The sequence below is a fragment of the Vanessa tameamea genome, chromosome 27, assembly GCF_037043105.1.
Source record: "Vanessa tameamea isolate UH-Manoa-2023 chromosome 27, ilVanTame1 primary haplotype, whole genome shotgun sequence".
Lineage (NCBI taxonomy): Eukaryota > Metazoa > Arthropoda > Insecta > Lepidoptera > Nymphalidae > Vanessa > Vanessa tameamea.
The window spans coordinates 5,960,890-5,977,788 of record NC_087335.1 but is presented as its reverse complement, the minus strand read 5'-3'; the positions used below and the strand labels follow the sequence as shown (position 1 = coordinate 5,977,788).

At 34.3% G+C, this 16,899-nt stretch overlaps 1 protein-coding gene across 1 annotated transcript in view; it reads right to left on the bottom strand.

The window, feature by feature from the left end:
- Positions 1-286: 286 nt before the first annotated feature.
- Positions 287-16,899, bottom strand: part of LOC113392089 (dynein axonemal heavy chain 1-like) — a 72,679-nt gene continuing 56,066 nt past the window's right edge. Inside the window, exons 67-86 of the mRNA XM_064219346.1 lie at positions 16,504-16,647; positions 15,768-15,934; positions 14,990-15,215; positions 13,666-13,861; positions 12,745-12,938; positions 12,016-12,170; positions 10,996-11,095; positions 10,094-10,226; positions 9,518-9,651; positions 8,619-8,760; positions 7,369-7,493; positions 6,153-6,317; positions 5,038-5,190; positions 4,240-4,375; positions 3,370-3,505; positions 2,567-2,662; positions 2,327-2,457; positions 2,061-2,242; positions 1,173-1,302; positions 287-508 (exon numbers count right to left, since the gene is read on the bottom strand). Of these exons, the coding sequence (XP_064075416.1) occupies positions 294-508; positions 1,173-1,302; positions 2,061-2,242; positions 2,327-2,457; positions 2,567-2,662; positions 3,370-3,505; positions 4,240-4,375; positions 5,038-5,190; positions 6,153-6,317; positions 7,369-7,493; positions 8,619-8,760; positions 9,518-9,651; positions 10,094-10,226; positions 10,996-11,095; positions 12,016-12,170; positions 12,745-12,938; positions 13,666-13,861; positions 14,990-15,215; positions 15,768-15,934; positions 16,504-16,647 (3,060 nt within the window). The 3' untranslated portion in view covers positions 287-293. The remainder of the gene's footprint in view (positions 509-1,172; positions 1,303-2,060; positions 2,243-2,326; positions 2,458-2,566; positions 2,663-3,369; positions 3,506-4,239; positions 4,376-5,037; positions 5,191-6,152; positions 6,318-7,368; positions 7,494-8,618; positions 8,761-9,517; positions 9,652-10,093; positions 10,227-10,995; positions 11,096-12,015; positions 12,171-12,744; positions 12,939-13,665; positions 13,862-14,989; positions 15,216-15,767; positions 15,935-16,503; positions 16,648-16,899) is intronic.

Genomic DNA, 16,899 nt, shown 5'->3' with positions numbered 1-16,899 from the left:
TTTATCATCAATATAATCTTGAATAAGCGGCAAACCTTCTCCTCATAGGAAGAGGAGGCCATAGCCCAGCAGTGGGAAATGAACAAGCTGATATTTGTACTTAATGCTATTTGGACAGAAAATCCGACTGGACTGACAAGGAATATTGTATTTTATAAGCAGAGAAGTATTTGGAGTTTAAAAAGTGCACAATTGTTAAAAACTAACTATATAAGAAAAACATAAATATTTACATACAAAGTTTATTTCTGAATAAATTTACGTAGACAAATACGTATCGTATTTTAACAATATTAATAATCCAAAGCGCAAAACAGTGCAACGCCTCGTTTTATCCAATGACCTTGAGGCTTGTGAGTGGTCAATTCGATGGTCATCACGTAGTTAGTTGAGTGGCCTGTAGTAGATAGGGTACCAGCTCGGATCAGGGTCTTGTATGTCGGACACTCGTACAGACCAGACGCAAGACGGTGATTTTGTTCCGGCTTCATGTAGATTATAGCCATTTCTGTAAAATAAGAGTCTTAGTACTATGCACCATAATAATTTTTTTTTTTTTATAGGCGGATCGGCAAATGTGCCACCTGATGTAAAGTTGTCACCACCGCCCATAGACATTGGTGCTGTTAGAAATATTAACCATCCCTCATTTCACCAATGCGCCACCAATCTTGGGAACTAAGATGTTATGTGCCTTGCGTCAGTATATACATACTCTGGCTCACGCACACTGAAACCCGAAAACAACAATGCTAAGTATTGCTGATTGGCACTAGAATATGTGATAAGTATATGTTATATACCCTAAGCCCTACCACCAAGTAATTAAGTTAATATTATTGTCCCTAGCCGTTCCATCCCACTACGGCAAAGCCTTATGTCCAGCGTCCAACCGAGCAATCTTTCTCGTGTCCGTCCCCTTCAACGGGTACCCATATATATCGATTCTTCAGAAGTGGTTACATAGGTAACAATCAAATGGAACACAGGCCACAGAGCACACTCAAATGTTACTTCACGATGAACTCACTCTTCCTTCATCATACTTACAAACCAGCGTCATCTATTAAGAACACGTCGATATAAAGTTGTGACGACATTGACACGACACTCGACGTATGAATATGCCGATGATATTTCTATTAAATAATAAAAATAGAGTATTATCCAACCAGTGTATAATTCCTTAGCTCGACTTTCTTCCAGCGCCATATCAGCGGAATTCCATCGAGCACCCTCCAAAAACAAACCGCTTACGCAGCATCCGTCGTCCGGTTTCTTTTGCGGAGGACCTTGCAAAGTCTTGTAAAAATAAATTTTATAATTAATAAAATTACCAAAACTGAATCATAATCAACTGTGCATTCAATTGAACTTAGTCAATTGCACCATGAACGAAAATGTACAAGCATGTCTAAATTCTGCACTGGTCAAAGGCTCTTCTCTTCCTACGGAGAATCAGGGTGCTGATGCAATCACGCTGATCCATTAGCTATACCAGAATTTCAGGCAACCCACATAGATTACCACATGATGGTCTTTCTTCACTGTCGAGCACGATATGATAAATATAAAAACAAATTACGCACATAAATTACAGTGTCTTCTGTTATGATTTATGTGGTTAAACCAATTGAGTTCTTGCTAATCAATTCTCTAAAAATAATATTACTTAAACTTCAGTCGTAGCATGTTGTAGTACACGGATATAATTGGAGTAATAATTAATTTTAGAGAGCAGAAAAAAGTAACTGGGCGGTTAGAGAGCAGTTCTATTTCAGTAAATTGTCATCAACTAACTTTAATTCTAACTCTACTAATGTGTACTATTTGACATTAAAATTTTCATTTAAATAAGGTTTCATCATTTTGGCGCCAAATGTAAATGTGTGACTTGTAGTTTACAATGAAATGAAATCAAAACAAAACCTGTCCATACGTACCAAAATGCCGCGAAGTTTCGCGGGAGATCCACTAGTCCTAATAATTCTTATGGGATATGTATTGCCCAAGTGTAAAATATTAATGATTAAAAGATAATTATTATTATATAAGAATACCTCAAAAGCATAAGCGACCGTATCGATAGCAATGACGTGTTTCCTGGCGTAGTTTTGCAGAGCACCCGTGAGGAAAGCCTGAGGGAAGTAGAAGCCGGATATCCAGAACACTTTCGGGATCCCACCCTCGGCCCATTGCTGCATGAATTGCACCCGGAGACATAAGTCCTTTACCCATGCCGCTGTAAAAAAAATAACGGAAGAAGAAATCTTCAAAATAATTAGATGCAGACTTTGAATACAGTTATTTGAAACAATAAACTCACCAAGTGGTTTTAGAGATGGATACGCCCTCGCGCTCCACATATTTGGTACTCCGTTACGAGCCAAGCTACCCGCCATACTCTCCAACGCCTCAGACATAACCACCAAGCCTTTTAGTGCCTTTTGTAAGTCTCTGTATTAAAAACATGCATATATCTTATACGTGTCACAGTTAATAGATAAAAATAAGAAAGTCATAAGTGTTAAATTTGAATTATATGATTTTAAACTTCATCACTTACTTCAACGAACTGTTAATGACTGTTAACAGTTTATTATATCGTATTGCTTCTTGCATTAGCACCGTATTTAAGGATTCCTTGTAAGATACAGGATATCTGAAAATTCAATTTGATAGATCATTTTAATAATAAGTTTATTTTTTTGCTAAATTAACCATATGGATTGGTAATGAAAGAAATATTAACAAAACCATAAATCACCACTGCACCATCTACTTTGGGAGCTAAGATGTTATGTCTATTGTGCCCGTACTTACACTGACTCACCTCTCAAAATGCAACAACAATACTATTACTGATGGCCGCATAAAATTTTACCACCAAGTAGAACAGTTTTTTGTTTTGTTTCGTTCCAAATTATTCTATTATATTTGATCGTCTCAGACAAAAAAGAACTTATCCTTAAATACCTAATAATCTTCTTCTTCTTCTTCTTAAATTTTTAATAAATTGCCGGACGTATTTAAGCAAAATATAAATGAACCAAGCTACCCAAATAAGTTAAAAGAAATTCTTAAAAAAAAATGCTATTACACACTCGAGGAATATCTGACAGATAAAATTGTGATAAAACGTCCGTCTCTCTAACATTTGCTACGCCCTAGCAGGGTTTATTTCATGTAAACTAAAGTTTAATTGTATGTGTGAGCATGAAACTGCAAATAAAATAAATAAATAAATAAATACATGATTTGAGTAATTATGTTTATATTTAATGTACTTATCACAGTCTGAGTAGCTATTTTTAAATTTTATCAAATTGTCTATTATCAAAACAGTAATGAATCAAAATCAAATCTTACGTAGTCGCGATGAATTTCTGATCCAGCATCGGTGGCAATACATTAAGTATCTCTTTAGCAGCTCGTTCCGTCATTTCTTCAGCTGTAAGACCACCTCCTCCGCTTACTTCTTTCGGTTGTAAATTGCTCAAAGTATCTAGCCGAATTTATCATAGCTTTAGATTAAATAAATTGATTACATGACAACAGTCGATTGATATCGAGATTGAGCCGACAAGATTGTGAATCAAAAGATCACCTTCAGTCCGTTTAAAAAATAAATAACTTATGATTGTGAACAAGAATATCTGACAACAAAAAAAAAATCCCGCTTAGTTTCTTTCTTAGGTTCAGTTCTGAGGTGTTCTTTCCGAATCAGTTGTAGAATTTTGAGAATCAAAAAGAAAGTATTTAACTTCTATATTGAATAAAGATAATTGAATTTGGTTAGAACGCATGCATCTTAACCTATTATTGTGGGCGTTAATTTATGTTTATCCTTCGTCTCGTGCTCGGCGATGAAAGAAAACATCTTGGCAAAACCTGCATGATACATGTGTCTAATTTCCATAAAAAAACTGCCACTTATTTATGTAACCATCCTCATTGGAGCACCATGAAGATAGCTTTAATTGATGAAAGGAATTTTTAAATGCTGCTTCTTTACTATGATAATAGCCTAGAAGCATCTTACAAATACTTCTACTTGAATATTTAAGTGTTATATTGATTTAAATATACAGTTTCATTGACATCGTATTGATTAAATTGAAGACTTTTTAAATTTATTAATTACAATAAACTATTGGAAACAACAAATACAATCACATAGTTGATACCAAGAGTTATTAAAGACAGTTTTAATAAAATTAAAGCTAAGGCTAGACTCACTGATACAAGTTGTAGTTTCAGACATCGCGTAGCTGATATTGGCGTTGCTGTGAAGACCGAACAAGGAAGGGTCGTCGTTTAGCGGAAGAGTGCGGATGTATCGCGTATAATCATCAATTGTAAACCAAGAGGCTTGCTAAAAATATGTGTATATTCAAATAAGGAACGAATAAAGAAATAATAAATTAAATAGAAGAAAGAACTAGAGACGCTCGAGTAAAAATAGACACGCATAAAATAAAAAATTTAAACTAATAAACAAAAAACAGGACCGTGAGATCTATTTGATATCTGTATTAGCTTGTTTCTAGACCAAGGAGACAGTCATGACATTATTAAATATAATATTATATCTATATTCTATATTTCCGAAGATTTCTTTCCCAACCAATATTTACCGAACCTCATTTTATTTTTGTCGTTTTACTTGGTGGTAGGGCTTTGTGCAAGCCCGTCTGGGTAGGTACCACCCGCTCATCAGATATTCTACCGCCAAATAACAGTACTCTGTATTGTTGTGTTCCGGTTAGAAGGGTGAGTGAGCCAGTGTAATCACAGGCACAAGGGATATAACATCTTAGTTCCCAAGGTTGGTGGCGCATAGGTGATGTAAGGAATGGTTAATATTTCTTACAGCGCCTTTGTCTATGGGCGGTGGTGACCACTTACCATCAGGTGGCCCATATGCTCGTCCGCCAACCAATGCCATAAAAAAAAATATACTTTTTACACAGAGAACTGCAAATTCATATTTTCCGACCATATTAATCACTAATTATAAAAAATAATTTATGAGACCTGTTTATAAGCGCCACTCTCATCAAAAATACAGCGATCATTTAAGACGGCAGTTGTGTAATAATCAGACAGGAGACACAAGAGGCACCTCCTATCCCAATCATCTGTTACTCGTCCTCCGTAATTAATATGTCCGGCTGTGTACGTTAACATCTGACATGGAGATAGAAATATTTTATATTAATAAAATTATTAATAAGAAATTAAACGGAGCCGTAAAATATCAAAACATATCGAGACAACTCAAAAAGGTACGGGCGCAAAAATATGTGGAAAAACAATTAAAAATAACATATGGAAAGAGTTAATTAAAGAATTTAACTAATTACAAAATAAATTCATAATTACATAATTGAACATTATAATTATAACAAGGTATTATTATAATAAATTTACTAATTTACAGATTCACATATAAATTGAGACGCCAGTCGTTTAGACAAAAAAGTATTGTATTCGTTCGTATGCCAAATCATTGATGATTGAAATAGATAGATCAGGTTTAAACTAAATACTTTAACAACTTAGATTTTGTATTATAGTCAAATTATATTGAACGGGATATAAACACTCATTAAAATTAACTAACTTTACTTGGTGGTAGGGTTTTGTGCAAGCCAGGTAGGTAGGTACCACCCACTTATCAGATCTTAGTTCCCAAGGTTGGTTTGCGATGCAAGGAATGGATGATATTTCTTACAGCGGCATTGACTATGGGCGATGATGACCACTTACAATCAGGTAGCTCATATGCTCGTCCGCAAAATAAAATCGTTTCAATTTATTTTCAATAAGCAACAACAACATAATAATCTTGAGAGATTTGTTTAAAGAAATGGCGGGGAGCAAATCCATCGGGGTATTTACAAAGCAACTGCAATACTGAGTATAGTTATGTTTCAGTTTGGGTGAGTGAGCCAGCGTAACTACAGGCACTAGGGATATGACATCTTAGTTTACAAGATTGGTGGAGCAATGATTAATATTCCTTGAAGGGCCCATTGTTTATTCGCAATGGTGTCCATTTACCAACAGAAGGCCCATTTGCCGGTTCGCCTATTGATAAAACAAAAACATGAATCAAGCGTCGTTCGATTCAATTAGTATAAACTTACCCTTAAAGGTACTTCAGTATATTCGGTTAAGAACATGTGAAGCTGTGAGATGCAGATGCGGAGATCTCCATCAGTGAACTCATAAGGGATGTTGAAGCCGAGAGGTCCAAACTTACGACGCTCGATAACAACACCATGGAAGAGACACAACGAGAAGAGTAACCACTAAAACATGAAGAGAGAATGTTGAGTATGTGAGGGATAGACTGCCTCGTTAGTCTAGTGGCTAGATATAAGGCCACAGATCCCGAGGTTCTTAGTTCAAACCCCAGATCGGTCCGACTAAAAGGTCTTGGGGTTTTCTGTCAAAAAACAGCTCGAAGTCTGGAATTTTGAAGTTTTGCCGTCCCATCGGATTATAATAGTGAGCGAATAGAGAGTGCACCTGTGTTTAGGCGCACTCTTGTGTACTCTAATATGGCTCCTTTGAGACAAAATAAGCCGCCATGACCAAAATTATCATCATCAAGAAGTAATATGTAATTACAATAATATACATCTTTATTAAGGAAACGTTGACAATCGTTGTAGGGACACGAGGAAAAAAGGTAAACTAATAACACCTAGTTTCCAATTTCGTAAAGTTAATACATGCCTTCCTCGATCACAGTATTCGTTTCCATGATAAGACTCCACAGCTATTTTTAATTTTGACCTATTAAAAATTTTAAAGCACATATCAAAAAACATTGAGAGGTAATGCATATTACTCAATACAAGATTATATTAAAGTAAAAAAATAATTGTTTCCTGTCATACTCCGCACATAAAATGGTGGAAAAGAGTATTTACTGTATTTCTCGCCGGTTCTTCTAGGTCGAACCGATGGTGGCTTTAAATATAATTCGACACTGTAACGTGACGATTCAAAAGTGCTTTTCTATGCGACGTATTAAAGTTGAATTTATAAAAAATGTCAAATTATATTTTTTTGAAACTAAATGAAATGTTTTCATTCTATCATGTAGGTATATAGCACGGGATTGGTGGACGACCAGATGGGCCACCTGATAAGTGGTCACCACTGTCCATAGAAATTGATGCCGTGAGAAATTTTAACCACTAATCATATCATTGACGGTAGAATATTTAATGAGTGGATAGCACAAACCCATACGGGCTTGCACCAATTAACTTCCTACAAACAAACTAGTATAAAATGAACTTCAAAATAATACCATCCTAAAAATATTCGTGTATATCATCTAATACGAACCTTAAAATTGGGTACTTTACTATCACTTGAATTAATATAGTCTGTAAAATCGGGAACTTGATTCATATAAGCCTTCAATAAGTTCGCTTTAATCCCTCTCGGAGGCTCGACTGTCATTTTGTAGCCTAAAAATGTATGACAAGAATAAATCACTCAATAACATTGTCTAGATCTAAAATTTCTTGGACGTTGATAAAATTTAACGTCAAGCAAAAATATATCTATAATATTTTTCTAGTTGTGATCGTTGAGCTCAGCTGAGATGGCCCAGTGGTTAGAACGCGTGCATCTTAACCGATGATTACGGGTTCAAACACAGGCAAGCGCCGCTGATTTTTCATGTGCTTAATTTGTGTTTATAATTCACCTCGTGCTCGGCGGTTAAGGAAAACATCGTGAGGAAACCTGCATGTGTCTAATTTCGCATTTGAGCAGCGTGGTGGAATACTCAAAACTTTCTCCTCAAAGGGAGAGGAAGCCTTAGCCCAGCAGAAGGAAATTTACAGGCTGTTCCTGTTTATGATAACATAATTTAAGCAAGTTACTGAATAAAATAAAGATCATTGTGATGTGTGTTAATATTCGCAGGTAGTATTATATGTTGTGGAATTTTTGACACAAAATTAGTTGAAAGGTAAGGCTTTTAGAATAAATGTTTTAGTGAAGTGTAGTACTAATGTAAACGCTGAATAAATCTCGTAAAAATATCACCAGTTTTTGTGTAATGTGAGCAGGTTTTAATTTTTCAAATATATGACAGCAAAAGTTTGGAATGCTAATATTACTTTGAATATTTCAGCTATAGATAAATGAGTATCACGGTTGTATGTGTGTGTTACGTTAATTAAATGTTTTGACTGGCATCATGTTACGTGAGTTTACTAAAACTTTGGATACAAAACACGAAAGCTTTTCCAATGTTCAAATATTCAGTAAAGGTTAAAACTTTAATACTAGTTTCATAATGCGTATGTATATTGTCGGTGTTGGTATATCGTCGGTCTAAGAGGACAAAAGTTAAATAAACTAAGTCAAAAGATCTATGATATTCAATATGGATTTTCGTTTCGAACGTCGATGAATCTGTTACCGGAATTTTAGAAGTAAAATTATAGCGGATATGAGCAGTTAAGTGGAATGGTGTTGTCTTATAAATAAATATATATGAATCCAGAACTGTTAATAGGGCACAATAAAGATGTGTTATTAGCAAATCGTTTGGAATACGTAAATCTATATACGTATATTACCATTCTGCAACAATGCCACTGGAAAGAACGGCGAAGGTGTGGACGTGAGCCATAGTCGGAAATCCTTATGAACTTGTTCCGGTACAATCTGCTCAACGTTCAGTTCTAGTACCGGCATCCATGATGGCGACAGATGGCAGTTCTTACAACAAAATATATGAAAATCGGTGATAAAACAGCAACAAACATTTATTTTTGTAACGAAGTTTTTTACGCATCTTACACAAGAATAAAATGTCAAAAATCGTCACGTTATAGGACCAGGATTATTACTCATAATTTTATATCCCGTTATTTAATTACTCTCAAACGTTTTTATTTTATATCATTGTATATATTATTATTAATACATAGCAGACAGCGAAAACAACTTCGTTCCAACCAGGTGTTCCACGACAGCTTTTGTTTTTATATTTAAGATATCATGGAAATAAACAATACATTGTATTGTTACATAAATAAAATAATAGCATCACAATTAGAGTGCACTATTTACGAAGTCAATTAGATTTTTTTTTTTTTTATATAGTTAGGCGGACGGGCAAATTAGTCACCACCTCCCATAGACAACGCTGTAAGAAATATTAACCATTACTTACATCACCAATACGCCACAAACATTACGAACTAAGATGTTATGTCTTGTGCCTGTAGTTACACTGACTCAATCACCCTTCAAACCGGAACACAACAATGCCCAGTACTGCTGTTTGGCAGTAGAATATCTGATGAGTAAAATTATTACACGAGAAATTATTTCAATTGTTTATATTATATTTTTACCTCAATATCCTAACCTTGTTTCATTTATCTCGTTAAATTATATTCAAAAAAGGATAATTGGTTTATATTTAATTAAAAAGTATAAGCAATCAAAACTTTTCCTGAACTTTACATACCTGGAAAAATACCCAGTTACCAAAATCACAGCCGACCTTCATCATTGCTTCGGCCAGCGGCCCTTGACCTTGACCCAAGGAGATACTTTCGAAACGTTTTCCCATCTTCATTTTATCAGCGAATTTTAAAAGATCTAAAATTTATCGCAACAAAGTCAAATTATATCTCAAAGTGTGATCAGTGAAAGCTGATAGAAATGAAATAAAAACGGAATATTTATTTTGACAAACCTTAACTTTTGTGGTTTTTTATTTAGCAAATAAGCCACCTGATGATAAGTGACTAACGCTCACAGACATTAGTTCTGTAAGAAATATTAAACACTTCTTACACCGCCAATGTCCCACCAAACTTGGGCGCTGAGATATTATATCCTTTGTGCTGGAGTTATAATGGCTCACTCAACCTTCAAGCGGGAACACTTATACATAAATACACTAATAAACAATAATACTAAGTATTGCTGTTTTACGGTTGAACTTCTGATGTGTCGGTGGTACCCAGATGGGAAAATTTTTATACAGGTAAAACGTAATTAAGAAATAATTAACTTTGTGATACTAATACAATCTTACCAGCAGCAGGATCGGTTCCTGTTGATAGCACGAATATAATAGGCGCTAGAGGATCAGATTCAGCAAACAAGGCGGCGAGATCAGCCGGCTGCGGTTCCACGAACCTTGCACCTAGGCCTGTCACTACGTAATCCTGTTTAAATACAGTTTAAAAAATAAGTAAGTTGTTTCATCGCAATAGATCTACAAATTTGGATTATAATGTATACAAATATATTATTATGGTTTGTCTAGTCCCTAGCTTAAAATTTAAGGTGAGGGCTGTGGATGTGAGAGCCTCGCGTGTCTTGTTTCAGGCAATTCTCAGGAGGATGGCTGCCGGGATGGCATCGCATTCTCCTCATTACATATTCACACTCCATTAGATAAGTTTAGATAGACATACCTTTTTACTATTAACACAACATATTTCTAGGTGTTTGATTACGTAATCAAAAACTTTGTGTTGAAAGGTTATATGCTATTGTATAAAATAATTAAACTATTCAAAGAATGAAATGATTCAAATTTAAACAATCAATTACAAATAAATACTATAATAGTATAATGCATTCAAAGAAATGAAAAAGCCTGTGAAGACGAGTAATTTTGTCCTAAAACCTTGGGAAAGTAAATGATTTAAAAAATATTATGCTACCAAGTTAAGGATCACAAACCAACTACAATAAATATAACATAGTTACCACTTTACGTTCGGTTACTTTATTTTACGAGGCGTTTTTCAAAAGTGTACTTAATAATCATTATCTAAATTTCGAAGTAAGATGTATGTGGTATATAACAGGTTTTAAAGGCTTTTTCTTCGTAACTGAAAATCGTTCGACTACTGATGAACTGTAACGATTCGTTAAATATAGAAACTGGACGTAAGTGGTCTAATTTCATCGAAAATTCCTTCTCACTTGAAGTCCAGGTACAAGTTTATCCGGTCGCAGACATTTTAACACAAGCAATTTTTGAAAAGCGTCCAATTGTGAATCTAGTGGTTTCGGATATGGTAATCTAAAAAATTGAAAATATAAATAAATTAGTTTTTCAAATACAAATAATATGCTAACTATACATTAATTTAAAAACTGCCCTTAAATCTAAAATATAGGTAATGCAGCTACGAAGCAAAATTGATAGCCTTCAAATTAATAGCAAATGTTGGCGACATAAATATCTATAGTGTATTAAGTACTTAATAAAAAATGTTAAAATAATCGTGGAATGTGTTATTGTTCAACGACGGAACCACAGCTAAACCAATGAAAACGTCTTTACCGAAAACAGCTAATTGTAATTAATATTTATAAATAACACAAGTCACATCACAGCCACAAAGAGTGCTATTTAAAATCAGAGTTGGGTTTTGAGGTCCAACTTGGAATCTGAATGGTAAACCTATTTTGAACACAATTGCAGTCATTGCTTTTTATATAATTTGTTTCGATTAACTAATGTTTACTTTGTCTATTTTTTATTAGGTGTATATGTTACTGTAAAACCTCGAACTACCGACCTGAGTTGGTAAATGTAAGTATTCATTATAAAGGGACGACTTTTTCGGACTTTTACCATTCCAAACTAACCTAACCTAACATGTACCTAGATTTACCAAGTGAATGATGGTAAAAGTTCGAATCCCAAAGTTTTATGGACATTTACCATTCAAAATCGGTAAATCTTAGGTTTTACTGGAATCAGTTCGTATATATAGATTTTGCAATCGAAAAATATTCGTGACCCAATTAAAAAAAAAGAGTTATCAATTGTTTCCTTTTAATTTTAAAACTACTAAGGCCTGTACGTACGGTATCAATATCAAACAATTATCCCAAACCTATGTTATAAAAAAGAGTAATATATAAAATCGTCATGAAATTAATTCCTTAAAGCAATAAATTAATCTGAAAAATTGTTAACAACTTTAAACTTACTTATGTGGGTTCCAAGCGTCGTAATAGGATTTGAAGAACTTCGTCTGTTGCGGGAAGTCAATGACAAACTGATGCATGGTGGGCAGAGAGGCAAGCTGCATCATATCTAGCCACATTTTTGGGGATATCCACTTTGGTTCTGGATTTTCAAATTCCTTTAAATAAAGCCACTTAGTTACGAACTATTTTATTTGAATAGTTATAAAATAGATTATGTGAAGATTATTATTGACAAAGGTTAATTAAGGATGTTAATAACTTATAGGTATTACGTCTCACCAAAATGTAAAAAAAAAAACAAATTCTCCCGATTATTAAATAAAATTTCATAAATGTAATAGTCTGTAAACTAAGATCTCGCCTTTTTTTAGAAGACTGAGTTTACTTTACCAAGCGGCTCAAATTTTGCAGATTTTCGTCCAACACGTGTAGGTTTCCTAACGCTGTTTCACAATCAAGCACGAGATGATGATTAAACACGAGTTAAATCCATGAAAAAACCAGAATCATTTTATCTATCTTAATTAATATTAAACATACAATTTTATTAAATTAAAATTAGGTAGTCTGGCAAATTGACCACCGAAATCAACTCTGCCTATATATATTTTCATTTACCCTTCAAACCACCTTACTACTTTTGAGACTAGAATAAATAATATCTAGAAAGAAATAATGTCACTATCAAATATCACAAAGTTTCTCAAATATTTCAGAAACGCTATCTACCTCTTCAATCTTAGCACCGTTCAAAAGGAAGTTAAACTCTTGGTGTCGAATGGTTCCTTTGTCGAGTAAAATTCGAGCGCAAAGAAGGAACGCAAAGAGAAGTTTATGTCTTTCGAAAAGACTCCTGCACACATTCTGATATAGGAGAAACGTGAAGTGCTCAATAATTATATCAACACGTTCGATTATATCGTCTGAAAAAAAGAATAAAGTATTCGAAATTAAAAAAAAAAAACATTATTTACGTTAACAAAATTATAACATAAATACATAACATAATCAGCCTGTAAATTTCCCACTGCTGGGCTAAGGCCTCCTCTCCCGTTGAGGAGAAGGTTTGGAGCATATTCCACCAAGCTGCTCCAATGCGGGTTGGTGGAATACACATGTGGCAGAATTTCGTTGAAATTAGACACATGCAGGTTTCCTCACGATGTTTTCCTTCACCGCCGAGCACGAGATGAATTATAAACAAATTAAGCACATGTAAATTCAGTGGTGCCTGCCTGGGTTTGAACCCGAAATCATCGGTTAAGATGCACGCGTTCTAACCACTGGGCCATCTCGGCTCGAACAAAATTATACGCCGTAAAATTTATTTACTTGCTTAGTATCGATTCTAATATAAGGACAGAAAAGATAACGATAATGTTGAAATAATTCAAATTCAAGTAAGTTTAACAGTGGACTTGAATATAAAAATATCGTATTATCATAGAAATATTCACAACTTTAGAAAATAAAATTTCGTATCATACTCCTATTTATATGGGCCTATGTGATGAGTCTAATTATAAAAATAAAATAAATGTATGTACCATGAATGATATCTTTAACGAACATCACTTAAAATTTTATCAAATATAAGCTAGATTTATTAATGTATTTTCTTTTAATAAATATATCGAAAAAGAAAATCACCATTCGGCTCCGTTTCAGCCATGCTTCGTATGAACAGTTTGACAAACCATTCCAAGGAGTATTGGTACATTGGATCAACGTTGGCCATGCCAGATAAACAGAAGAATAAAATTTGACCACGATTGGCTACAGGCACGTAACCTTGTCGGGCTTCGTCTATTTCAGCAGATGTCCGTTCTATATCTTCTACTTTAATCTGTAATGGAAAAGATTTGTTTAAATATAATTCATAATATGATCCATACCATAATTTAAGTAACGTCTTTATATTCTATAAAATTATTCGCAATTGGAACGTCTGCGGAAAATTAAAAAAATTGATCAGTTTGATTAGAGCGATATTTTTGTCTAACCTAAATAAATGCTTTTGGCCATATATATTTGTGTGTTACACTTTAAACTGGTCTTTGAATGAATACGGATCCACGTTGAGAAATGAACGTATTCTCTTAATTTTCTTTTTCTACATTTTACATCTCAAGGTTGTTGACTTATAAGCCACCCTTATAAGGGTGCAGGTAATGAGTTTCGGGGTGGGCCAATTAAAAGTTCTTGATATTTGTTGTCGAGAAAATCGTAAAAATTGCCAGAAATATAAAAATTGGCAATGTTTTCTTTCTCGTGTCTCAAAAATCACTTAAAGAAAAAGTCCAGCGCCTGAAGTCTCACCGGTCGCTGCCTTTCCACAGATAACCCGCTTTCAGCTCAATTAATCATGAGGACATCATCTTTATGATTACACCATTATATATATTAAAAAATATGCTTTTTTGTAGGTTATTTATGTATGTTGCCTGGCAAATGTACAACCTGAGTTAAGTGATCACCGATGTCTATAATCATTAACGCGGTCAAAAAATTTAACCAGCTAAGATGTTAGCAATATATTCAATAACCTTAGTATTAATAACAAATTCACTTTTGAGTGGATTATCTAGAACTTGACCCGAGATGGCCCACTGGTTAGAAGCCGAGATGGCCCAGTGGTTAGAACGCATGCATCTTAACCGATGATTTCGGGTTCAAACCCAGGCAGGCACCACTGAATTTTCATGTGATTAATTTGTGTTTATAATTCATCTCGTGCTCGGAGGTAAAGGAAAACATCGTGAGGAAACCTGCATGTGTCTAATTTCAACGAAATTCTGCCACATGTTTATTCCACCAACCCGAATTGGAGCAGCGTGGTGGAATATGTTCCTCAAAAGGAGAGGAGGCCTTGGCTCAGCAGTGGGAAATTTACAGGCTGCTAATGTATGTAATGTAATGTATCTAGAACTTAACTAATTATTTGTTATATAAAGAAGAAAATTAGACTACTTACCAATATTTCAGCACTCTTTATTTTAATAGCTTCCAGAGTGAGAATTAGAGGCAGATCATCTACTGGGGAACCTTCGCTGTTAGACAGACCGTATAGAATATCAGATTGCATTTCAGCTAGTTGGGTTGATAATTGTGCTCTCGATACAATAAGCTGTCCTCGTAGTTCTTCTAAGTCTGGACGTTCTTGGGCTACTACGATTGATAGGAGTTGTTCTGCCAAACCACTAGCAAGGACAAATGTTGAATTAGATAAAAGTCCCAATAATTACACGTGACTTTAAATCAAATGCCTATATAGATCCAAGTTTTTAAAAACTTGTTCTCTTAAAAATTTACTTCGTTTCATGTAATTTAAGTGACTATGATTCGTTTTGCTTATGGACAGTAATTTCGTTTAGATGACGTAATTCAAAAGCTACCGTTGGCTACTGACTTGCTGATCAAGGGTTACGAATAACGATAGAAAGATTAATATATGAACACAAATATTCATTTTTAATATCGTCAGTTGTGTTCTCGCAATATGCGATCTTTAAGACATTTTCTGCCTCGCACAACCACTCTGTGGAACCAGCTTTCGCCGGCGGTTTTTTCCGAACCGATACGACTTGGGAACCTTCAAGAAAAAGAGCGTACTCTTTCCTTAAAGGCCGGCAACGCACCTGCAAGCCCCCCGGTGTTGCAGATGTCCATGGGCGGTGGTAGTCACTTTCCATCAGGTGAGCCTCCTGCCCGTTTGCCACCTATGACATAAAAAAAAAAAAATATCTACTTACCTTGGTACCAGTGCAAAGTTGACAATCTGTACTTTGACGGACACCTCAGGAGTATACTTAGGGTTCGGCAGTTTTGTGGTTATGTAGAGACGAAAACCAGCGGTATACGGAATCAACGAGTCTCCCAATTTAAGAACCAGTTGACCCGCTTGACGGAAATATTGTCGCTGGAAGAAGTAAATATATTATAGCTTAGTAATATTTTGAAAACAAACAATAATTAAAACTCTTGAATTTTTGTTGTAATAAAAATAAAATATAAACGAATAAATATTATTATTATAAAATTGATAGCGCTTCGCAGTTTCGTCCACTTTAAATTAAGGACTGGACTTGAAAAACATTAATTTCATCTTATTTTATATATAATAATCGTTTTTCCGCCGCGTCTTGTCTTTTGGTAATATTTTTTGGTATAAAAAAAACATTTTCACTATCAAATATTATCTAATTCGGTTATTAGTTTAGCCGTAAAAGATTATTAGATAGACAGACAGCTTTCCTTTCCTATTTGTAATATTAGTCTAGAAAAACGGAATCATTTCAAAATATATTTTAGTAATACTATAAATGTGACTGCGAGCTTGCTTGGAAGTTTATCCTTCCAAACATTCGAATTGCTGGATAATACAAATTGGAGACACACGTTTATTTTAAATCTACAATAAAAACAACTACATTACAATTAATTTACAAAGTGAAATCAAGTTGAAATCTTAAAAGGTTTAATTAATACCTTTAACACAGGATCCAGTGCCGGATCCAGTTCTTGACCGACGTTCTCTAAAAGTATTGGCTTGCCAAACCTCAGCGCAGACTCAAAATTTCTGAGTAAATCTCTGTCGTTTGGTTTACATACTACAATCCCTTCGATTTTACCCTGAAAAGTTTAACGAAAAGTAGAACGACATCTTGATTACTTTTCTTAGATTTGGGTTCGAATAAGTAAGTCAGTAATAGGGTGTTTTCGTTAGTGTAAAATACGAGTAAATTATGAAATTTGATAAAAATTACTTAAATTATATATAATTCATTATTTTCCCACAAAAAACCAAATATTTATAGCTGTTAATGTTGAATCGTTGTTTTTACCAATATTACGTCATCAAAACGTCTGACAGCGATTTTGCGG